The sequence below is a fragment of the Cyprinodon variegatus genome, unplaced genomic scaffold (assembly GCF_000732505.1).
Source record: "Cyprinodon variegatus isolate N-32 unplaced genomic scaffold, C_variegatus-1.0 Scaffold1127, whole genome shotgun sequence".
In the NCBI taxonomy this organism is placed as follows: domain Eukaryota; kingdom Metazoa; phylum Chordata; class Actinopteri; order Cyprinodontiformes; family Cyprinodontidae; genus Cyprinodon; species Cyprinodon variegatus.
Window position 1 is genome coordinate 61162 of NW_015151580.1, and position 25702 is coordinate 86863.

The window sequence follows — 25702 nt, forward strand, 5'->3', positions numbered from 1 at the left end:
AGCTTTGCCTTTTCGCTCAGCTCTCTCTTCACCACGACAGACCGGTGCAGCGTCCGCATTATTGCAGCAGCTGCATCCACCTATCAATCTCCTGCTCCATTCTTCCCTCACTCGTGAACAGGACCCCAAGATACTTGAACTCCTCCACTTGAGGCAGGGACTCTCCTCCAAACTGAAGGGGACAAGCCACCTTTTTCCGGTCGAGGACCATGGCCTCAGACTTGGAGGAGCCAATTCTGTCCCAGCGCACGCTGTAGTATTTTTTTTAAATAAGTATTAATTTTATTTTCGTTATCAGGGCTTTATTTAACCAATAAAGCCCCCAAATTAAGCACATGATGCAAAATTTGTAGAAAGTTCACGTGGTACGAATAGTTTTATGGAGCACTGTATGCTGCCAGGTAAAGGTTGAGAAAATACACATCTTTTTGGTTGCATAGAGGTTCCTGGTTGGACCCACATGTCTGTGAAGTGTCAGGATGAATAAAGAGAAAGCAGCGAGCTGTGGGGGATAAAGGCAGAGCTTAGGTCAGATGTTCCACATCAACGTTCCCCTCATGTCTCTCTAATCTGTCCCAGTTATGCTGACGGAGGTGGAACCAGCTCCAATCCTCTCAGAGGGCTCAGTCACAGGAAGTCTGGCTGCCTGCATGTTTAGCTGTGAGGAGGAGGACAAAGTTCACAGCAGAGTCTTTCTGATTGGCTGAAGGAGCCATGAAAGACAGCAGGTGTTTACATATAGAGCTGGTTGGACTAGCACCTGTCTCCTCCTCTCATTCAGCAGCTCTACAGCACAGGTGAGTACCTCCTATCCCACCAACACCTCCAGCTTTACTGTATCACACTTTCATCTGTTTACTGTAGGTGAAGATTGGGAGGGGGAAGCATAGGAGGAGAAATTATCTAATCTCCATCTTTGACACAGCGACACAGATTCAGATCATAGATATATTTGTAATGTTTTATTCTGCACAAGGCTTTATGTTTTCAGAGGCTCACAAATAAAATAATGGTTCAAACATAATACTCATGATAAAACTGTAGGAAAACTCAGTTAGTTTCTTAAAATCTTGTCACTGATGTCATTGAAATGTTATTTATTGAATCAATCTTTAGAGCAATTCAGAATTTGCTCCAAAATCTTGATGTAATAATTTCTTAGCCAACTGGTATAAATCTCAGTCAGCTGCGTTTAAGGAGAAGGTTTCCTGGTGTGTGTCAGAAGGTGACCTGGGGGCATTAATCCACAATCTTTTAAGCACAACTCCACTAGATTATTATCGTAAGGCTTCTCTTTGATGTCTTTGGCTCCATCAGAACTGGTGCTCATATTTTGATTGTCTCTCCACTTCTGTCATATGGAGCAAGTTTGCCAAAGAGCGTATTTTAAAAACCTCCTCTTTTACATTTATGATCTTTCTCCTTCACACTTCTCTGTCTATCTTGGTTGTAAGTTTCCCTGGGAGACCTTAGGTCATCTGATCCACCTCTGTTGATTATACCTAAAGGAAAAACTAAGCCAAGCTTTAAGAGGTCTGTTCTTTTTAGGAGGGGCTCCAGATTTCTGGAACAGCTTGCCATAAAATATTCCACAGGCTATTTCTCTTGCATTTCTTTAAGTCTCTGTTATAACATAGTTTAGCTCAGTGACATTTGAAGCAGTGTTAACTGTTCTTTTTTGTTTCTCTTTAACTTTAGTCTTCTTAATGTTTCATTTTACTTTATGCATATTTTCTGTTATAATTTGCTAACATTTCTGTGCCTTGGTTTGATCTGTTTTTCTACTGTACAGAAACTGCTGTTCATTGTTTTGTGTTAACAACAATCAAAGTTGTGGTTTAGATCAGTGAACACAGTCTAAGAGGGATTTAACAGGATTATGAGGCTCATGGGCTCAAGTCTGCTCACATCTCCAGGCAAATTTAATTCAATTAACTCAACTATTTATTTTTATCAAGAAATCCATATAAGCTCCAAAGAGAAGCAGTGGCTGTTAAAACTCAACATCAAGAAGAAATGGATTCCAACATGGCCTCCCTTTGAAACAGGCTGTGATTACCATTATTGTGAGAGCACCATGTGTATGACACTCTTAGTTGACCCAACAGAACCTTCCATGAGAAAATAAACTGACTGGATGAGAGTTTCTAAAATACACTAATCAATGGTATAATCGAAGACCGGATCTGCTGCCGTCATGTGGAGGAAAACTGTGCAAGCAGAAAATCCCAGGGACTCAAATTTAAATCTAAATTGTACATTTATAGAATATGAAAAAACAACCTAAGCTGACCAAAGTGCTTTGCAGCAGTTACTGCATCAAAGATAAGAAATATGTACCAAACAGAATTGGGACTAAAAAGAGAATTGTTAATAAAATTACAATAAATTAGCTATAAAAGTAACAGTAAAAATTACCTGTTGAAAGGTATACGAAATTGCAAAAAAATTTCAAATACAGTAACTCCCTTTTCTGGAATCAGTAAAATAAAACATTTTCTATCTTATTTCAATTATTATCAGAAAAAAAAATGGAGGTTTATTACAAATTTGTTACAACATAATGGTCAATGGTTCACCTTTAGGAGCCAGTTTAAGCCGAAACAAGAGCTTTTCCAAAGCTTTAGTCCACTATGAATGTATAAGCACTGCCATTGAAAATCTGTTTAGCTTGAACCTCTGAACCCACTGTTTGTTTTCTTTGGTTTCTTCATTCAGTACAATGGTTATATTTGAATGTGATGGTGATTCAGAGAACTGACTGTCTGAAAGATAAAAATGGCTTCCTGTCTGGTCTTTTTTCCCAGGCCTCTAGCAGCAGCTTATTCATCTTCACCATCATGAGTCCAAGAAACATAATTTTCAAGAAGACCTGCAAAGACAAGTCGGTGAGTGAAATATAATCACAGGACTGGATCAACTAAACCGTCACTTTTTCTCTCTCAGACCAAATCTGTTTTGCAGAGACAGAACCAGGTCACATTTAATTTTAAAATTTTAGAAATGTACTGTGCTTTTCATATTCAACTTGAATAATAATGAGAAATACTTGAATAATAAGGAATCTAAGCTATGAGATATTTCTTATTTTGTAATTATATTTGTATTTTTTTATTTACTTACTTATTATGTGAATTACCAGCATTTGCTCATACAGTGCCTTTCTGTATGATCACATCATTTTAATCAGTAATTGAGCTGCAATGAGCACTTAAGAAGCCATTTTGCTTTTGAGTATTTTGTTTAAGAATATGTTTTTAAACAAGTAAGAATACCCATGTAAAAATTTGCTGTACTTGATATATGGGTACAGAAGTTACTTTTCAGATGACTGAACTTTATCTCATATCAACAATAAATAGAAATAAAATGTTGAGCAGTGAAGATATTTTGTCTTTGGTTGGTAAAGTTCCTTCCAGAGGAATCTCTGAAGAGAAGCCTGTTCCTGTTGGTCTCAGCTGATCAAACCTTAATGCTCAGAAACCTTCTTTCTGAGAAGAGGTGTGGGCGCTAACAGGGAGCAAGGCTGAACACGTTCTTTTCCAATGACTGTACTGCAGGATTTCTCAAGTAGACCGAACAGTTTTCTTCCTGTTTTCTTCCTGGAAACAGAGGACAATAAACAAACAGAGAATAAAGTCTGACAGCAACCTGAAACAAAAAAATATTTTAATTTACCATCTATTTAGTTTATCATCTGGTGAAGGTTCTCAGTCATCCAGGTCAAAGTTATTCCCAAAACATTAAAAACAATCCACTGGACTTGGTTTCCAAGTTGGAAAGTGAATTGTTTTTCAATTTTTTTAACTAGTTTATCATCATTAGTGTATTTTTAAATCATGAGCATGCAGAGCCAACTCCCAGCCACTGGAGTGACCCCCTCCTTCTTCTGGGCATGTATTTTTTTTTTTTTTTACTCTGACTCCAACCTTTCACTGAATTCTCTTTAGATCTTAATGTTCAGAAATCATGACACAAAGAATATTTTAGTGAGAAGATTGATGATTAAAAAAAGAATTGTAGGGGACCAGTTAAGGGCCAATCAAGAAAAGTGGGGAAATTTTGAATTGCTACTACTGTAGACCTACCAGGCAGTGGTTCTCAGCTGTGGTGATGTATTGAAGCTGTTTTTATCATCCAGGAAAAAAAAACAAAAAAAACAGACAAAACCTTATTTGCCATTCGGTTGATGTCTTGTGGATATTGTAGAAAAGAACGACTTCAATAGGAAATTAATCAAACGCTTGATCTTCAGAGAAAAAAAAGACAGTCAGAGCACTTTTTATTGTCTGAAATTATTAATAGAAATAATCTTTCTATGGAAAGAATAACTCTCCTTCATTATTTGTGGTTTTTGCTTTTTACATATTTTTTCCATGAAGCCAAAATACAAACAGCCCCTTTAAAAAATAAGGCCTTTGTTTGCTTCAGGTGGGAGTGTTCATGGGGAAGAGAGACTTTGTGGACCGCGTCGATTCTGTGGATCCAGTGGGTGAGTCTCAATGATGGAGAATTCAGCACATATCCCAAGAAGGTTAAAGGAAATCATGAAACAGAGACTAGTTTATTTTCTCTTGGATAAATTGGGGGATTTATTCAACACACAATGCATTCATCATCACTGTAATTTAAGTTATTTTGATTAATAGGGCGGTTTATAGAAAATTACAACAGTGGTGTCATGTTGATATCTCTTTGTTTTTATCTAGTTCTCCAACGTTGTAGTTTTTTTTTTAATAACTCCTCAAAAGTCCCTGGCTGAATCCAACTGACTTTAACATGGACAATCTCAAAAACATGTTTTGCAGAAACATTAGTTGCAAAGAAATATAATTCTATAATAAAACAAACTTTAGCTGTTTCTATCTGCTATCAGTAGGGAAAATATAAACTACAACCTGAGAGTCTTTCTACTGAAGCACAAAAAAAAATAATTTTGAGATTAACTCTTGGTTTTAGAGGTTCACATGAAGTGTCAAAGACCTTCTGATTGCTCACTATTGCTCAATGTTTAACATGAATATTTGCTCTTTCTTTGTTTACCAACAGATGGCGTTGTCCTCATTGATCCTGAGGCTCTGGCTGGGAGGAAAGGTTGGTACCAAAACATGCTGTTCATGTTTCCATTGTTAGGCATCGATGTAACCCAGCCTGACAAAGTTATTCCCCTGAATTATAATTCATCAGCCAGACTCTCGTGGACAGAAAGCATATTTACTTTAGGCGTGTCTGCTGGAGTTAAACTGCCTGTATGCTCTGCCCTACAGTGTTTGTCACCCTGTCTTGCATCTTTCGCTACGGCCGAGATGACATGGATGTGATGGGAATAGCCTTCCGCAGGGAGCTGTTCCTGTCCACCCGCCAAGTATATCCACCCCTGCAGGACCGTGAGAAGGGAATCCACACCAGGGTGCAGGCAAAGCTTCTGCGCAAACTAGGAAGCAATGCCTACCCATTCTTCTTCGAGGTGATCCAGGACAGAACAGCCAATCAGAACCAGCCTTTGCAGCTAAATTATATCTCCTTTTGAAATTGAGAGTAATCTGTTTATTACTTTTCAGTTTCCGGACAATCTGCCTTGCTCAGTGGCTCTCCAACCAGCACCCCATGATGTTGGGAAGGTGAGCTTCTATCTAACGCAGACATTACAGTGCAGAAAATTTACGGGAGATGGCTGATATGGCAAGAGCAGGAAGAAGGGCTAAAATACCGTAAATCCTCTAATATTGGCCTGTATTCCAATAGCGGCAGGCCTCTAATAATGACCCGTTTCGCTGTCAGCGGAGGTAAATACTAGCAAGACTCCCTGGGCGGTCCTCAACAACTTGTGATAGTAACATACAAGTACCACAGAGGGGCAATGTTTGCTAACGAATCCAAGCCATTAGCATTGGAATTCCCATCCTTACACAAAGATCGTAGTGGCCTTACACAATCGTTCTGATCTGAAAGACAAATGTGATTACCAGTAGGTCTGGTGGTAACCAGGCAGCGTTAAAATGATAGAATTCCGTTGGCCTTCATTGTTCTAAATTTCCCTTGAAATATATGATACTGGTAGCCTACTTCCACTTAGCCTTCCTCAAACAAAATTTCGATGTGATGGTAGAACAGTTTCCCTTGATTTTTTCTAAAACTTTGTCTGGCCAAGAATTCATTCTGTGTCTTTTTTTTTTTCGTATTGCCATGCAGAAAAATTGCAGCTGCTGGAAGATGTCTGAATAATGTTCTGTATACCGTTATGGTAACTGTACTTTTTCGATAAATGAGAGACACAAAATCTTGTTTTTATTCATTCCACCCATAGTCTGTTTTGATCAAATAGAAATAGAGGCCTGCCTCTAATTCTGGCCTCCTTCCAATAATGGCCGGGACCAAGATGTACCTGAGTGAAATATTCTATATTAGAGGGTTTACGGTATAGATGTCCCATCCATCCATCCATCCATCCATCCATCCATCCATCCATCCATCCATCCATCCATCCATCCATCCATCCATCCATCCATCCATCCATCCCAATCACTAAGTTCACTTTATGGTGGCCCTCTTTGTTCAAAAGCTAAAACTAGGACCGTTAGTTACTGGTTACTGGTTACTGTTTTAACTCCTTTCAACTTCTTCCAAAAAATGTTCCTGTAAGATTTTTATTTTTTGTGGTTCCTGATAATGTTAACTTCAGGGATCAGAGTAGAGGCGATGCATTAATACAGGTAATTGGACGGTAAATGTCCCTTCCTTCCTCCGTTGCAGCAATGTGCAGTGGAGTTCGAGATTAAGGCATTCAGTGCTGAGAGCCAGGATGCAAAAGTGCGCAAACGGTGAGTCTCAGCTGTCCTGATGTCAGACAGAGTTGTCAGTAGGAAACTGTTAAACCTCCGCATCTGTTTGTTCAACAGGAGCACAGTAAAGCTAATGCTCAGGAAGGTACAGTACGCTCCAGACTCACAGGGAGTCCCACCTACAGTTGAAACCACCAAGGACTTTGTCATGTCTGACAAACCGCTGCATGTTAAGGCCACACTGGATAAAGAGGTTTGTTGTTTCATGTTATAAATCTACACACTAAATTAAACCAGAAATAATATGTCTAGACCAGACAAATATAAGCAGTATGACTCTGAAAAGTTTTACTTTCTGATAAGCACCTAATAAATTTATTTACTATAACTTCTCTGTTTTTATTTTCTCTTTATCATCTAATTTTCCTGACGTTGTTACCCTAATTTTCCTTGCCCTTGAATCCCTAATTAGCTTTACTATCATGGTGAGACAATCCATGTTGACGTCAACATCACAAACAACTCTAACAAAACCATCAAGAACGTCATTCTTTCAGGTAAAAACTCCTAATGACTCCTTCTTAGTGTTGCTGAAGGATCTGGACTACACCTACTTCCTGGACTGTAAAAATCAACCCAGCTAAATCTCTTTTCTCTTTTTTCCAGTTGACCAGGTTGCCACAGTGGTGTTGTTCTCCAATGACAGCTACATCAAATGTGTGGACATTGAGGATTCTGGGTAACAATTAGCACACTCAACAAAGCATTTTGTTTTCGCATAAAAAGCAACATGTGATGTTGGGATTAAGGGATCTAACCCACATGCAGAACACGCTCAGACATGGAGGAAAAGTTTAACAGTTTATTGAAAACACAATGAATAATAAAGACTGATTTAGGGACTGGTCCAGGACTGGTCAGAACAGGGTTCTCTGCAGAGAGGGACAGTTCGGTTAGCTGAGTCTCAGGTTTTGTTGTTTGAAGGATAATGCAGGTCTGTACCTGTTCAGTTGTTGACTGAGCGGTAGAGGCAGGGAACCAGGAGGGTCCAGAGGCAGATGGTGAACAGAGGGCTTGGCAGTGGCAGGGCTTGATTTCAGACTTCTCGGTGTTCAGATCAGAGGTTATCTCCAGTTCTCTTCTTGAGAGCGGGCAGGCAGGTTCAGACAGTTTGAACATCCAAGGATCTCCAGAGATCAGACAGGTAGTTCTAATGTGAAACTCTTCCAGAGTGTCAGGATTCAGTTTGGTTCTTCCTAGGAAGCAGAGAGGACAAAACTGGTTAGGTTCAGGTTCAGGTATCAAGGGAGTTAGAGAATCAGACAGGTTGGTTGGCTCAGGCTTGCTAACCGTAACTGGCTTAACACTCTGGCACTGGAGTGCTGCGCTGCCACTGCTTATATGCTGGTCTCCTGATGAGTTAACGAGCTGCAGGTGTAGAAGTCAGCTTCGGCTCCAGGAGACCTAGGACGCCCTCTGCTGGAGAAAGGTGGACAGACCTCCAGATCCCAACAGTACCCCCCCCTCAACGACCGCCTCCTGGCGGTCCAGAAGAAGTGGATGGCAGAGACTCACGGTAGTCGTTGATTAGGGAGGGATCCAGGATGAAGGATCCCGGAACCCAAGTGTGGTCCTCCGGACCGTAGCCCTCCCAGTCGACCAGGTATTGCCAACCGCAGCTCCGGCGACGGGAGTCCACGATCCGGCGAACGGTGAAGGCAGGGTGACCATCAATGTCCCGGGTGGGTGGAGGGGAGTCGGACGGAGGGCACAAAGGGCTAGTCAGAACAGGCTTGATTTGTGACACATGGAATGTAGGATGGATGCGGAGTGAAGATGGCAGGTGCAGACGGGTTGATGATGGAGGCAATCTTATACGGACCGATGAATCTGGGGGAAAGTTTGCGGGACATAGATTTTAAAGGAATATTGTGCGTGGAAAGCCAAACCTGTTGACCGGGTGAAAAGGTGGGAGCTAGGCGTCGTCTGCGATCAGCGAAGCGTTTATTTTGGGCAGATGTCCGGTTCAGAGCGGCTATGGTGTCCTTCCAAATCTTCTGGTAACGGCGGATGTGGTGTTGAACAGACGGGACAGATATGTCCTTTTCATCGGAGGGAAACAGAGGTGGCTGATAACCTATGGAGATTTCAAAGGGAGACAGACAACCCGTCTTCTGCAGATGAAGTGTGAGAGTTATGAGCATACTCAATCCAGGGGAGAAATTGACTCCAATCTGTTGGGTTGGTGGAGGTGAGGCAACGGAGAGTGGATTTCCAGTTCCTGATTCATCCTTTCTGTTTGTCCATTTGTTTGAGGGTGGTAACCTGAGGAGAGTGAAGACTTAGTGTCAAGGGCAGAGCAGAAGTTTTTCCAGACCTGAGCTGTGAACTGGGGGCCTCTATCGGACAGGATCTCCCGAGGGATGCCATGGAGTTGGAAGACATGCTTTATGAGTAGTTGAGCCGTTTGAAATGCAGTCGGGAGTTTCCTGAGGGGGACAAGATGGCAGGACTTAGAAAAAAAACGGTCAATAATTGTGAGAATTGTTGTCATACCCTTGGAAACGGGGAGGCCGGTTACAAAATCCACTGCAATGTGGGACCAGGGACGAGACGGAATAGGTAAAGGGGTCAGCAGACCAGAAGGAGGCTGATGGGATGCTTTGTTTCGGGCGCAGATGGGGCAAGCCAAAACATATTCATTCACATCCTTATGAAGGGATGGCCACCAGAAATGGCGAGTGATGAGGGAAATGGTTCTGCTTATTCCTGGATGGGCTGAAAACTTGGCAGAATGCATCCAGTGAATTAGACGAGATCTGACAGAAGAGGGTACATACGTCCGATTGGGTGGTCCATTTCCTGGGTCAGGTTCAGTAGCTTGGGCAAGGTTGATCAGGTCAGTGATCTCCCAGGAAACGGCCGCTACAGTGCAGCTGGAAGGTAAGACAGATTCAGGTTCTTCAGGTTTATCAGGTGAGTACAGGCGTGAGAGAGAGTCAGGTTTAACATTCTTGGATCCAGGTCTGTAGGAGATGATCAGATTGAAATGTGAAAAGAACAGAGACCAACGGGACTGACGTGGATTGGACCTCTTGACAGACTGAATGTAGGACAGGTCTTTATGGTCGGTCCATACCAACACGGGGTGTTCTGCGCCCTCCAACCAGTGCCGCCACTCTTCCAGAGCCAATTTGATCGCCAGAAGTTCTCTGTCTCCGACATCGTAGTTTTGCTCTGCTGGAGAAAGCCTGCGAGAGAAGAAGGCGCACGGGTGAGTTTTATGATCAGTGTCGGATTGTTGGGATAACACAGCCCCTACTCCGGAATCAGATGCATCCACCTCTAAGATGAACTGCTTAGAGGGGTCTGGTTAAATCAGGATTGGTGCACTGGAAAAAAGAGCCTTGAGTTTATTGAATGCAGATTCGGCTTCAGTAGACCAGTGGAAAGCTCTTTTGACAGAAGTTAAAGCAGTGAGAGGCTGGGCTGTCTGACTATAGTTTCTGATGAATCTTCTGTAAAAGTTTGCGAAACTCAGAAACCTTTGAAGTTGCTTGTGATTCTCGGGGGTAGGCCAGTCCAGAACAGCTTTAATCTTGTCCTCTGATGGCTTCACCTGCCCGCCCTCGAGCACAAATCCTAGAAAGGTGACAGAAGGTTGGTGAAACTCACATTTTTCGGCTTTGACGAAAAGCTTGTTCTCGAGAAGTCTTTGGAGAACCAAGCGGACATGTTTCTTGTGATCAGACAGATTCTTGGAATAAATCAGGATGTCATCAATATAAACGAAAACAAAGATGTTAAGGAAATCTCTCAACACGTCGTTAACCAGAGCTTGGAAACAGGCAGGAGCTTTATTCAAACCAAAAGGCATAACCAGGTATTAAAATTGGCCTAGTGGGGTTTTGAAGGCCGTCTTCCACTCATCTCCTTCTCTCATTCTGAGGAGATGATAGGCATTTCTTAGATCCAACTTAGAAAACACAGTTGCCCCTTGCTCGGGTTCAAATGCAGATGATAACAGGGGCAAGGGATACTTGTTTTTAATAGTTATCTGGTTGAGTCCCCTGTAATCAATACATGGTCGGAGAGATCCATCCTTTTTCCCTACAAAAAAGAAACCGGCACCAAGAGGGGACGAGGACGGACGAATAATCCCGGCAGCTAGGGACTCATTAATGTATTTTTCCATAGTTTCTCTTTCAGGTTTGGAAATATTGAAAAGTCGACTGCTAGGGAGGGGAGCCCCAGGCAATAGATCAATGGCACATTTGTATGGTCTGTGAGGAGGGAGAGAGAGTGCACTGACCTTGCTGAAGACTGGTGCCAGATCATGATAGTCAGAGGGTACTGAAGACAAATCAGGTGGCTCAACCTCCCTTAGATTGCTTGGCGACTGAATATATGGTGCTGCGGAACGGAGACAGGAGACATGGCAGGAGGCAGACCAGGATTCAATGTGTCTCTTAGCCCAATTTATGTGAGGGTAATGTAATTCTAACCACTCATAACAAAAAAAGATATGGTCTCTCTGTGGTTTCCAGAGATTAGAAATTCAAGAGTCTGAGTTTGATGTGTGACTTGATGCAGCTTCTTTCCATCAATGGCTGAAACTCTAAGAGGTTTCTTCAAGGGAATGGTTTCAACGTTTAATTGTTTAACCAGTTTAGAGTCTATAAGATTCTTTTCACAACCGGAATCTATGAATGCGGACAAAGTGATGGTTTGGTCAGAAGTGAATAAAGTGGCAGGAAGTAACCGATGAGGAGATCTTTCAGATTGTAGATGGTCCGCCAGGCTCCTCATATCCTCTGACGGACCCCGGCTTTTACCTTAGCTGGGCAGGTGGAGACAAAATGGCCGGGCTCACCACAGTACATACATAGATTCCCCTTGAATCTCCTTTGCCTTTCCTCGGTCGTGAGTCTGGTATGACCGATCTGCATAGGCTCTACATCAGAGGTTTCTGTGGAGGGAGAGACGCCATGAGTCAAAGAGGCAGGAACAGAGACAGGTTGATTACGACTCCTAGGTCTGGGGTCGACTTCAGGTGACACAGGAGAAACAGAAGCACTGAAAGATGAGGCAGGTACAGAATAGACATGGCTCCTTACTTTAGCTCTTGTTCTGGCTTGGAGTCTATTGTCCAAATGAATTGTAAGGCTGATTAATTCCTCCAGGGTAGCTGGTTCGTCAATGGTGGCTAGTTCATCCTTTATTTCTTCGTTTAGAGCCTTGAAGTATGCGCTTTTCAAAGCACATTCATTCCACCCGGAAGCAGCAACCTTAACCCGGATGTCAATCGAAAACTCGGCTACAGTTTTATTTCCTTGATGTAGATTTAACAGGGCTCTGGAATCAATCGATTTGTCTGAGTCTTGATTGAAGACTTGTGAAAATTCCTTAATAAGTTCATCGAAGGTGCAAGTTCTACTACACACTGTGGGAAATCTGGCTTCGGCCCATTCAAGGGCTCTTCCGGTCATTTGAGAAAGGATGAAACCTATCTTCCTCTTGTCATTAGAAAAACTGGACGGCGAGTGTTCAAAAATTAACTTGCATTGGAATAGAAACCCTTTACATTTATTAGTTAAACCAGAGAATCTTTCAGGAAGTGACGGACGGAATTCAGGAAATGACGGAACAGGTTCTGACCTTTGAGGCGGGTCTGGCTCCGGAACCGGAAGTTGAGCTGGCTCCGCTCTGGGAGTAGCATCTCTGAGATAGCCAGCTAATTGCTGCAAAGTTTGGTTAGGTTGATCAAGGCGTCTATTAAACTCACGGAGGGTGGAGTCGTGTCCTTGGATAAGGGGTCTTGCTCCTCAATCATCCTCCTGAGGTGGACTGCTGGGTTAGTTTGTTGGCCAGAGTGTTCTGTCATGTTGCGATTAAGGGATCTGACCCACATGCAGAACACGCTCATACACGGAGGAAAAGTTTAACAGTTTATTGAAAACACAATGAATAATAAAGACTGATTAAGGGACTGGTCCCGGACTGGTCATAACAGGGTTCTCTGCAGAGAGGGAAAGTTTGGTTAGCTGAGTTTCAGGTTTTGTTGTTTGAAGGATAATGCAGGTCTGTACCTGTTCAGTAGTTGACTGAGCGGTAGAGGGAGGGAACCAGGAGGGTCCAGAGGCAGATGGTGAGCAGAGGGCTTGGCAGTGGCAGGGCTTGACTTCAGACTTCTCGGTGTTCAGATCAGAGGTTATCTCCAGTTCTCTTCTTGAGAGCGGGCAGGCAGGTTCAGACAGTTTGAACATCCAAGGATCTCCAGAGATCAGACAGGTAGTTCTGATGAGAAACTCTTCCAGAGTTTCAGGATTCAGTTTGGCTCTTTCTAAGAAGCAGAGAGGACAAAACTGGTTAGGTTCAAGTTCAGGTATCAAGGGAGTCAGAGAATCAGACAGGTTGGTTGGCTCAGGCTTGCTAACCGTAACTGGCTTAACACTCTGGCACTGGAGTGTTGCGCTGCCACTGCTTATATGCTGGTCTCCTGATGAGTTAACGAGCCGCAGGTGTAGAAGTCAGCTTCGGCTCCAGGAGACCTAGGACGCCCTCTGCTGGAGAAAGGTGAACAGACCTCCAGATCCCAACACAACATATCCAAACCTGCTAAACAGACACTTTGTTCTTTTAGATAATATGTAGCCTAGCCAGCCAGACTTAGTTGCGTCATGAACATTAGTCTGGAAAGGAGCTGGTACTGTAGAGACCTATTTCAATGGTGAGACTAACAGAGTCGGTGGAAACAGGTTATAACTAATCAGATCATTCTGGATATGACACTAAAACTTTTTTTGATTTTCTTTCATGGAAGTGGCCAACTTGTTGACATCTTAAGGATATAAAAAGCCCCTTTGGGACATGATAAAGGGCATCTTTGAAATATTGCTCCGTTGCAGACTGTTATTGTTACAAAGAGCATTTTACATTTTGGGCCCACCCTCCGTAATGTGATTCATCCAAGTGAGTTTTACAGTCATGCACCCTACCAGACAAGCTTGGCCAGTCTGGTAAGGGGGTGGGGGGTTAAGTATATAAAGACAATCTTTATGCTCTATTTCCTTTATTCATCAACTGACTTTATAAATTTTGTTTTGAATTCAGGGTCTTTTTTCTAACCCTTCACTGTTAATTTTTCTACAATAGTTAAAATGATATTTTACACAAAATATTGCTCTAATATAAAAAACCTTTAAAAGTGCCACCCAGATTTTACTTCATTTTAAAAACAAAAACTCTGACAAAAGGAAATTTACTCTTACTGCTTAGAAAAGAAAAGAAAAAAAATTTCTTTGTACACTGAGTAGTTAGATCTAAGATTTATACATTTATGTTTAATCTTCCAGTCACTCAGTGTATTGTTATTTCGTCTTTCATAAATCAGTTTAAAATTTGTACTTAAAAACCCTTTTAAGTTTGGTTTCTAATGCATGATTTAAAGTTTAATCTGAAATAGTTTTATTTTTTTAGTCACTTTCTTGGTCCTCCATAGATTTGAACAAGTTAAACATCAAAATTCTGGACTTTTAACCTCATAAGTTATTCTCTAAATATAATAAACTATAAGCAAAGGTGTGTGAAGTCCGAATGATGAGCACCTCTATGGTCGCATTTACATGTTACGATAGATGGTAACATCACATTTCATTTTTCATGTTTATCATTTAGTATAAACAGATTTCCCATCACAAAGCAAATTGTTAGATTATTTATTATCTGCTTTCATGTTTATAAATCCATTTGTTGTATTTGTAGATTAGAAAACTTTTTTTTTTAACTCAATAAGCTCCAAAACTGAAGCCATCCTGTTTGGAACTTCTCACCAAACAAATCATTATCCATAACCAGCAGCAACTTTTCTGGTACTGATATCCCACTCTCATCAACAGTTAGTAAAGGTGTAAAAAAATGGACTCCCAACTCACTTTTGAAGCACATATAGACCTCTTTCTACCATCTCCTTAACATTTCCAAACTCCGTCCCATCCTCTCCTTCCCAGAAACAGAAAGGTGGTTCATACTTTGTCTCCTCCAGACTGGACTATTGCAACGCACTTCTCATTGGGATCCTTAGAAAGAGTCTGCAGAGGCTTCAGTACATGTATATTCAAAACTCTGCAGCCAGGATCCTGATGAGAGTGTGGAAACATAAGAACATTACCCCCTTTCTCCATTCAATACACTGGCATCCCACCTCCACCAGGACTGATTGAAAAATTCCCTTCTCACACATGAATACATCCATGGTCCACATCTGTGGAATGCCCTCCCTGACACCTGAGGGCACCTCAATCCACTGAGTGTTTTTGACAACCTGGACTGGCAACCTCTCCAGGGTGTACCCCGCCTCTCGCCCGTAGACAGCTAGAGATAGGCACCAGCACCCCACTTGGGACAAGCATGTCAGATAATGGATGGATGGATTAATTGTATGTGTTGATGCTAGAACTTCATTTTTAGATTATTTGTAAAACTTTGTGAAAATGTTTTTTTATAGATAAGTCACTGGAAAAAAAATATTTAAAATTTTTTATAAGGGTCTGCTTTTCAGGTGACCATTTAAAGAGTTAAAAGTCTCAGTAAACAAAGTTTTTTGTTGTTGTTCCTACTTTTATAACTGGACAGATAAAATCAGTTGAAAACAGATTATCAGATGTTTATCAGGCGTTTTTAGGGCCAGCTGGTAACATTCATGCGGTGGATTTGCAGGTTCTGTAACATTTGGGCATCCTTCACTGACAGTACCGATCATGTTACTTAGGGCCAAACTCTTTAATTGGATTGGATTGTTTGTTAGTTTTTCTAAAAACTGTTGCTTAAAGTGTGAGTGTGTCTAAAAAAGGATAAAAGTAATATTTCAAAGGGTTGTTTTGTAACGGAGTTTACATGTTCAGAAACTATAGAATGAAATGGAAGATCAACCAGTTTAGCTGAAAAATTCTCCGCCTCTGCTGAGACTAAACCGCGATCCAGTGAGACGTGTTTAAAACCTCGGCTACTATCAGCCTGCAAGTCTCAACAGATCTGCAGTTGGATGTTTTCAGATGGAAAGGAGACATCTGAAGTTTCGGGTTGATTTATTCTAGTTTTCCACATGAGCTGCATTTTTCTCAGCTTTCCTTATAGACAGAATGGCAAGCCAAGTACAGGAAGATCTCCGCTGTCCCGTCTGTCTTGAGACCTTCAGAGATCCGGTCATCCTGCGGTGCAGCCACAGCTTCTGTAAAGCCTGTCTGCTGAACTGGTGGACTGAGAAGACGATCCGGGAGTGTCCTCTGTGTAAAACCATCTCAGAGGAGAGGGAAGCCCTCTGCAACTTGGTGTTAAAGAACCTCTGTGAGAGTTTCTCTCTGAGGAAAATCCAGAAGATTTGCGAGGATCTCTGCAGCCTTCATGGAGAGAAACTCAAAATGTTCTGTTTGGACCATCAGGAACTGGTCTGTGTTGTCTGCAGAGATTCTGAAAAACACAGCAGTCACAGGTTCAGACCCATCGATGAAGCTGCTCAACAGCACAGAAAGGAGCTTCAGGAGAGCATAAAGGAAAAAATGAAGAAAAAATGAAGGTTTTTGATCAAGTAAAAGTCCATTTCAGTCAAACTGCGGAGCACATCAAGGTCCAGGCCCGGAACTCAGAGACGCAAATCAAACTGCAGTTTCAGAAGCTGCACAAGTTTTTGGAGGAAGAAGAAGAAGTCAAGGTGTGTGCTCTGAAGAAGGAGGAGAAGCAGAAGAGTCAGATGATAAAGGAGAAGATTGAAGCACTGAGGAGAGAGATGTCGGCTCTTTTGGAAGCGATCAGAGCCACAGAGGAGGAGCTGAGGGCTTCAGATGTTTCACTCCTTCTAAACTTCAAGATGAGAATGGACAGAGTGCAGCTCTGCCCGCAGCTGGACGACCCCCAGCTGGCCTCTGGGGCTCTCGTTGATGTTGCCAAACATCTGGGTAACCTAGGATTTAACATCTGGAAGAACATGAAAGACACAGTCTCCTACACTCCAATCATTCTGGACCCAAACATGGCAAACCCAGAATTAATCCTGTCTAAGGAACTGACCACTGTGAGGTGTCGGGGGAAACGGCAGCTGCCTGAAAACCCAGAGAGGATCAAAGGTTTCTGTGCTGTCTTGGGATCCGAGGGATTCAGCTCGGGAACTCGCAGCTGGAAGGTGGATGTGGAAAACCAGCCCAGATGGGAACTGGGCGTGTTGCAAGATTCTGTACAGAGGAACGGAGGCTTATGGTCAGGATTGTGGAGAATCCAGCTGTGTGACAACAAACTCACAGCCATGTCTCCACCTCAAATCTGTCCGCTGCTCGGAGTGAAAAACCTGAAGAAGATCAGGGTGGAGCTGGACCTGGACAGAAAGAAACTGTCCTTCTTTAATTCCGAGGCTAACACACACGTCCACACCTTCACACACCCCTTCACACACAGAGTTTTCCCTTATTTCTGGACTGGAGTTGAACTCCCTCTAAGGATCTTACCCACGGAGATAAGTGTACACAAAACCCTTCTAAGTTATAATCAAGACCGTTCCACACAAGAACATCTATTTGAAGACTAGATGAGGTTCTTTTCAGTTTGAAACCTTAAAATCTACTCAGTTCTGTGTCTTTATTTAATACCTTATGTTTTGGTAAAATGTCATGTAAGCTGCCAATGCATTTAGAGTTTTACCTTCACACAAAATCAAATCATCCAGTGGATGAATTATGTGATAAATGTTTCTGTAAAACGATCCATGATTTAAAAAACCCTAATGACTACCCAGCTGTGTCCTGTTTGGTACCAAAGGAGTAAAAGGCTTTAAAATCATTGATGCAATCTACTGCAAAATTGATTAAAGCTCAGCAGGTTTTTAAATGACATGCCGTTTTAGTTACTGTTTAGTTAATTGGGTTTGTTGGCTTTTTTACCACCAAAAGCAGCAAATAATACCTTCTAATATAATCTTATTATAAAGCTGATCTCAGTTTATTAGCAGGGAAGCCATGAATAGCTATAGAATGTGAGCCATATGTTACACCTGCTGGAAAATAAAATGGGGTCAAATGACGTTGACATGTTTTAAGCGCTGCTTCCTGCTGAGAGTTGAACTCAGGAATGTGTCAATGGAGACAAGACTTGCTCTTGACTGCATGTCATTGGCTCCCACAGTTTGGGCCATGTCTCCTCTGTGGGCCCATGAAATCAAAGAAAGGGATTTGGAAATATCTTTTAAAAAGTATTTAAGCTTAATCAAAATGTAATAAAATGTTTTTTCTGTCATTACACTTTAATACATAGTTAAAGGCTGTTTACAGTTTGCATTTTAAACCTGCTAGATTTGGCCTTTTCACCCACCAGCAGCCAGAAAGATCAGCGTTAAATATGTTTATATTGTTGGTAAGAAGTAGGTCAGAGAAGCACAGATTTACCCCAGGCTCACACCGACTTACCGTTGCGGTGCGGTGGGTGCGGCGCCGCAGTGATTCTAAGTCATTAAAAAGACGTAAACCTCTCTCACCGGCTGCTGAGCTGCCCGGCTGCGGTTAATCGAGACACTCCGGCGTTGCAGAAAATTCTGCAAGAAAGCTATCCTTGCGGCGTGCCGGAGCCCTCCGCAACAAGATCCTTATTTGGGCCGTGTTATCGCGTGAAGTTACGTGAACTCAAGTGAACTTCTGTTCTCGCTAGTTAAATCTCCGGACCTGTTGCCGGAGCCGCAGAGCCACACCGCACCATAGTCAAAAGGGCGGTGTGAGAGGGGGTGTGCGAGAGTTGCGGTCTCAGTCGGCTCGGTAACCGGAGCCAGTGTGAGCAAGGGGTTAAGCTTCTTTAGTGCTTGAGAAAAGTAAATAGCTCCATCTAGTGCCCTTATCAGGTATTGCAAAATTGCTACTAACAATTGTACTTAGACTTACAGTAGACAACATTTATTGTCATCTTGTATACACAGAGTGCATACAAAATAAAATTTCGTTTGGTACAGATCTCATGACATTTCCATTTTTTAAAAGTGCTTCAGTGATCAAATGTTTACATTGTGGGAGAAAAAACATTGTGCAAAAAAATGAGTCTGTGACATGATTTTTGAGTTTTTTCAACTTTCAGCTGTCTGATGGCGGTGGGGAAGAAGCTGCTTCGGAACCTGCTGGACCTGTATTAAATGCTGCATAGCCTATTCCCAGGGGGCAGCAGGGGGAACAAATCACTACTCTTTGCACCTTCTTCCAGTCTGCGATGCTGCCGCCTCCACACCACACAGTCAGACAGCTGGTCAGAACGCTCTCTTTGGTGCCTCTGTAGAAGGTGGTGAGGATGTCTGACATCCTCTTTATAGTCCAGGTTGTTGTCGTCTCTGATGAGGCACACCACCGAGGTGTCGTCTGCAAACTTCTCATAGGCGGATCTACTGGGGTGGCATAGGGTGGCAAATGCCAACCTAAATGACAGCCTTGCCACCCCTGCTGCCACCCCAGTTGGCGGTAGAGGTAGCGAGGCTTATGAATTATGGATAATTTGAGAATTACGACCGCTAATTTCCAATGTCGGACTGCAGTGAATGCAGCACGAGATGACGCAAGAGCGACTGAGACTGATTTGTTTTTGAAAACTAAGTGAGGCAAAGCGAGGGAGCCAGGGGGTGATGGGGAGAGGAGACACGGGATGAAACAAGTAAAAGCTGATTAACTATTTATCGAGAAATTAAAGCACAATGAAAGCACAATGTTTCTAGCATAACTACAATGAAGATTTTGAGATGATAAAAATCAGGTTGCAGAACGTTATTTCTCTAACTATGATGTTAATTAGGCCTGATGTCTCAGGCTCATAAAGAAATTTTTTCGGTCAACTATGACAGAAAAGAAACTATCAAGTTTGGCTGTACTCAGCATTGAATCAAAACGCACAAAGGCATTGGATCTAAATAAATTTGTGAAGCGTTTTGCTGAGTAACATGGAAATCACAACATTCAGGTGTTATAGTCATGTCAACTTTATGTTATGCTCTATGGTGAGCCTTTACAGAGCTGTTACATTTTGTTTTGGATGTTTGTTAAAAGCGTAAAGTAAAGTTAAAAATGTGATACTTGTGTAAATCCTGCTTAATATGAAGCAGTGTTATTGTTTCTTTTTTTGTATATATAGTATGAAACTATCCAAGAAATGACCTGTATGAACCTACTCACAAAATGTTTTGTACTTTTTCATACTGGAAGCAAAATGTATTTTTATGTTTCTTCTTTTCAGATTTGTGGAGATTTTGATGTAACATACAGTACCTGCCTTTTTGTTGATTTGTTGATACAGCAGCTCTATCTACAGCATATTGACATGCATGAAATGTCCCTTTCATGTTGCCTTAACTGCTGTATGTCAAGTTACTCAGGAAAAAATGTGTGTTCAGAGTAAACAATACATAAATGTCCGGTACCTTGTTTGGGTGCCTTGACCCATTTAGTTCTACTGTGTAGTTATGCTCACTTTAGTACAGCTCAGTCCATAGATCTCTGCTGGGTAAGTTTGTCTTTCTATAGTTTCTTCTTGTGCAAATGCTGTAAAGCTGCATCTCTGACAGTTAATTTCAAACATCTGCGACTCAGCACCTGTGTCTTACCTTAATACCTTTCCTGTGATAATACCCCTCTAGAAGTAGTGTTATCACTCTTCTATCTCCTATTAGGTGAGATCACATTGTATGATGTATTTCTAATAAGAACTGTTTCACATGAAACATTTACTGTACATACTATTCTCACCAAACTGTGATAACTGTGATTAAATTCAGTGTAAACAAATGCCATATGTTGCCACCCCTTCAAAAATTCCTGCCCCCCTCTGGCCACCCCATAAATATTTTTCTAGATCCGCCCCTGAAACTTCTCAATGTGACTGGTGCTGAACCTGGGTACGCAGTCGTGTGTCCTCAAGGTGAACAGCAGGGGGCTCAGGACACAGCTTGTTAGCCATGAGGAGACACTTTTAAACATCACTTTAAAATGCTGCCATCTTGTGTTTTTGTAAAAATATCTAACTCCTTAAAGTCAGAAGCTGTGAGTCATTCTATCATTTCACCTCATATCTTATCGACATTTTCTCAGAGGAAATTGTTCTCAAAGCCATTTATTTTTATAGGGGAATCTGGGGAAAGCTTTTTCAAGGCAAGTGTCCTCAAAAAGAAAACAAAAACAAACCAGGGAAACCTAAAAATAGAAATAGAAACCCTATTTCCCTTTATAGCTGAGTTTTAGTTCCATAAATTCAGTTAAACCATTAACCCTCTGAATGGTAATTTCTTATTAAAAAAAACAGATATTCAATTTTCTATTTTGTTTAAATAAATCATTTAAAAACATCTGAATCTTTGTGTCTTTGCTTATTTCTCTGTGTGTTTAGAAACTGCTGCTCTCCCTGGTCTTTGTCTAACTCTGCCCTATTTTGGTTCTATCTCAGAGATTCTGTGTCCGCCGGAGCGACGCTGCAGAAAGTCTACAAGTTGCTGCCGCTGCTGGCCAACAACAGGGAGAGGAGGGGCATTGCTCTGGATGGCAAACTGAAGCATGAAGATACCAACCTGGCCTCGTCCAGCATGTGAGCAGGACGTCACCACTCTGCAGCAAGCCTCTACCTCTCTGTCTGCAGGATTTCAACTGTTTGTGTTGATTTGCAGCATTAAGGAAGGACTTCAGAAGGAAGTTCTTGGAATCATGGTGTCATACAAAGTTATGGTGAAGCTCATCGTTGGAGGGTCAGTATTTTATTTTCTTTCTGTATTTAATCTAAAATGTGAGTGTTTTTTTAAGGAAACAGACAAAATAAACAAATACAAGGTTCTCAGAAGCTAAGGGAAATTTGTCCGTCTGAGGAAACTAAAAGTTAATAAAACGTACAGGAACATTTCAGGATATAAATCCATCCCTATGATGCCTCAGAGTTTAACTGCATAGGATCAGATTAATTTTTTGAAGCCAATCCGGTTACCTTATTTTCACCAGACAGTCGCATAACTTCTCTGAATCAAGCTGCAGGATCAAAAGGAATAAGCAATATTAAGCCTCCCTGACATATGTGGGCTTATGGTCCTACTATTATTGGCTCAGGTGAACCAAAGTTATCTACTGAGAGAAGAAGAAAAGTTAAATAAACTAAAGTTATTTTTCAACTAGGAAATAATTATAGTCTTCCCTTTTTGAGTTTCCTTAGAAATAAATGATCCACAATGAGAGAGAATTAGAAAAAAGCTCCTGAAGATCTGACCACCCAACCCTTTGAACTGGGGTCATAATAGTGTTGTTAGGTGTTGAGTTCTAGTCGACCTTAGATAGCCGCTGCAGCATTTTATCTATCAGAGGACGTGGAGCAATGGCTTGGTGCTCAGAACAAAAAAGACAAAGGAAAATAAAGTGTTTGATTATTTCACACCTGGTTAAATCACATTATGGAGCTCTGTGGTTGCTCTTGGTCTTGTTTTGGGGTTTTCATTTTTTCTGAAGGCTTTGTTCTGTAATCTATTTTTTATGTTTATCTCCAACATGCTGACAGGATGATGGGATCTAGGTGAGTTCAGCAGAGTTATCCTCTCTGAGAATGTCTTATTGAATATAATACAGTATATTTAAGCTAGAGGAAAACTCTGACTCATTTTTATAACTACTGTCATTTAAACAGAAATCAAGATTTTTTTTTTCTCGTTGCAGTGAGGTCGGCCTGGAGGTTCCCTTTAGACTGATGCATCCCAAACCAGACGCAGGTAGAACTTTCTTCTCAAATAATGTTATGTAAAAATCATCTGTACATCAAATGTCATTCACTGGTAACCCTTTGTTTGTTCTTTCTTGCTGCCGACAGTCAAGGAGAGGTAACTATGAGAGTATTCAGTCTAATTGAACAGCTGAGGAGAACATTCCTGTTCAACTGGTGGCTTTAATTCAGATGATCACAGATAGGATTGGGTCTCATCATCTCCTGTCATTTTAGCAGCATTCTTTCACTGCTACTCATGCTCATGTCCAAAAACGTCTATATTTGGTTGAAAAGACATTGAAAAGACAAAACAATTTACTTTTAAATGACTTCTAGATTTGTTAGAAAACTGAAAGCTGGAAAGCCGTACTTCTCAAATAGCTGAAAAGACATTAAAAAAAAACTGCCCAGTTTTCAACGACTATTTCTGGACTAAATAAAGACTAGATGGACCGACCAGATTTAGCCTAAAAACCAAGGTCTAAATGATGTCTGATATTTGGGTTTTTTTTATTCAGAAAATTAGGCCAAAAATTAAGCCATGATATTTGTTATTTAATTTCATTTAAATGTCATCTCATTTGGCTTTTTTTTTTCCTTTTCAAATGTCAATATATGCCAGTAAACAAAAATTGTGAAGACCTACAAATCAATTTACTTTGAAAATATAAAAAAAAATGTTTTAGGTGTTTTGGGTTTGAATCCAGGGCTGTGGTTCCTGTGTGAGGGGATTAGTGTTTTAGTGAAGGCATCAACCGAGACCAAGAAGTACAGAGACATTTAAGGGCAGAGACTAAATAAAGTCTTGTTCAGAGGCACAATGTGGAACAAGACTGTTAATAATACTGGTCTGTACAGCCTGCAGTGTCGACCTTTGAACTTTAGAGAATGATGAATAATTTAGAAACCAACTATTGGCAGGGTCATCTATGAGGAGATAACGATAGATTGGGAACACATTTTTAATGGAATGGGCTTGAAGGCATAAATAAATATAATTGCCTTGACAGTTGCTGTTGGGTCCAAATTGATTCTTCTTTAATTCACAGAAACTTTGTGATTTTTTGTGTTTCTATTTTTCCTCAAAGTTTTCTGACTTCACACCTGAAACATGTCCGATAGTTAATATATAAAGACGGCTCCATTTTATCTGAGTTTGTCTCTCTGTGAAGCTGTTACCGAGATGTTCCTTCTTTTCCCAGTGAGATGGAGGACGAGCTTGTGTTCCAGGAATTCAAGCGCTCCTACCTGAAGGGGATCATTGGAGCGGGCGATGATGATGATGAGGAAGGCAACGTGTCGGGCGGGGATGACATGGGGCCAAAAGAGAAGTAGAGGACAGATGGCAGAGGGGTGGTTCTAGAAAAGGTCCTTTAATGAAGGGCTGTTTAGATGTTATTTGTTGAGTGAAAAGTACTTCAGTTCCTAAAGGTTTTATTACAGAAGAGCATAAACACACTTTTATTAAAACCATGTCTCAGTTCTGCAAATTTTATAGGTGTAACAAAAAATTAACTCTGCCAAAGATTATATGGTAAATGGCATGTACTTACATAGCGCCTTTTTCAAGTCAGGAGACTTGACCAAAGCGCTTTACACTACATTCATTCACCCATTCACTCACACACTGATGATGGCAAGCTACATTGTAGCCACAACTGCCCTGGGGCTCACTGACAGAAGCGGGGCTGCCGTACACTGGCGTCACCGGCCCCTCTGACCACCATCAGTAGACAATGCAGGTGAAGTGTCTTGCCCAAGGACACAACAACAATGACAGTCAGAGCCAGGGCTTGGCCTTCATTTTCAGGGCAAACTCCTACATCCAACGCCACTGTCGCCCTACTTAAATGAAAAAAACTTTGAGGAACTTAATGTCAAGCACATATTCATGCAAGACACAAAAACAATCATCTTTGTGGTGAATTGTTAGAGGATAGGTGGAAGTTGAGAAGAAAAGAACCCCAAACATTTTGTATTTTATCTTTAAACAATAAATCTACCCATTTAAGTTCAATTCTGAAAAAAACAGCCCACAGGTAAAGATGAATTCCCCAACATTTGGAAACTTCGGTCAACATCCTGACTGGAGATGTTGATTTAAAGGCATGTTACGACAAATCCAGCCAGCCTATTGGAGAACCTGATAATGCTGTCTGATGTTTCTCCTAAGACTCCACTGTTTACACAAATTGTCTGATGCTCTGGTGCCGCCTGACTGTAGTGGTGACTTTGCACTGGCGCTTCATCCTGGGTGGTTACATTTGTTTGTATTCTAGCCAGTAGATTGCCTGGCGACCTGTGAAGGGTGTACCCCGCTTCTTACCCGTAGACAGCTGGAGAGGCACCAGCAATACTCGCAACCCGCTTGGGATGTCAATATATGCCAGTAAACAAAGAGTGTGACAGAAAATGGATGGATGGATGGATAGCCAATAGATTGTCCACTCAAGCAAACATCGATGGGGTTTGACTAATTTTATCCAAAGTGGAACCCCAACATGGGTAAAAATACAGAGAGCTCCCACCTGAAGTCCTTCTTTTTAATGCACACCAAAGCTAAATTGTTCTTTAACTCTCTCTACTCTAACTTCAATTTCCTATCTGTGTGTTCCAAAGTATTTTTAGTGTTTTTGCTACCATTAGCAATTTGATTCATCAGCAGTTAGGATTTAATGTGATTCAAACAGCTACAGTCTTTTTTTTTTTTTTTTCATTTAGGCGATCTTTTAAAGCTCACCTGCATGTTCTTCCTGCAGCTCAGTTTTTAGTAGCCATAGAAACGTTGGTGTTGAGAGCTGCAGCTTCATAAGGCTAAGACGCCTTGTCCTGTGATTGAACAATAAAAGCTGTTGGACTCTTTCCTGTTGTTGCTTTTATTTTCACCTCTTTAACACTCTGCTGATTTGAGAAATCTAATATTTTTCCCTCTGGATTTTCTACATTTATGGTTAAAACTGGAGTTTCTTATCACATTTCAGGGTGCTTCTGTTTTCTAATCTGAAATCTTTTGGATTAAAAACGCACAAATTGAACATGACTTCAATTATGTTCATAAAAGAATACTTCATTTCTTTGGGATTTCTGCTTTGTAAAATGTTCCAATTGGATTCTTTGGAACAGGTTAGCGTGAAGCAGCCAAATGAAGGAAACTTTGTTTGGGAAATTACCTCAAAAACTCA

At 41.4% G+C, this 25702-nt stretch overlaps 1 protein-coding gene and 1 pseudogene across 3 annotated transcripts; both read left to right on the forward strand.

Moving 5' to 3' along the window:
* The first annotated feature begins 724 nt into the window (after positions 1-724).
* Positions 725-24569, forward strand: LOC107101644 (S-arrestin-like). 3 transcript variants are annotated; one of them, XM_015400632.1, is made up of 16 exons: positions 730-797; positions 2808-2888; positions 4432-4492; positions 5050-5094; positions 5268-5467; positions 5562-5621; positions 6754-6821; positions 6900-7035; positions 7255-7339; positions 7449-7521; positions 21231-21368; positions 21448-21525; positions 22320-22334; positions 22475-22527; positions 22626-22635; positions 23723-24569. In XM_015400632.1, exons 2-16 carry the CDS (start codon positions 2841-2843, stop codon positions 23853-23855), a joined length of 1203 nt encoding a protein of 400 aa, XP_015256118.1. In that variant the 5' UTR covers positions 730-797; positions 2808-2840; the 3' UTR covers positions 23856-24569. The 3 variants fall into 3 exon arrangements, with proteins under 3 accessions (XP_015256120.1, XP_015256119.1, XP_015256118.1); XM_015400634.1 differs by lacking the exon at positions 22626-22635 and having other exon boundaries at positions 725-797; XM_015400633.1 differs by lacking the exon at positions 22320-22334 and having other exon boundaries at positions 727-797.
* On the forward strand, positions 15914-17358 carry LOC107101642 (annotated as a pseudogene).
* Positions 24570-25702: the final 1133 nt, after the last annotated feature.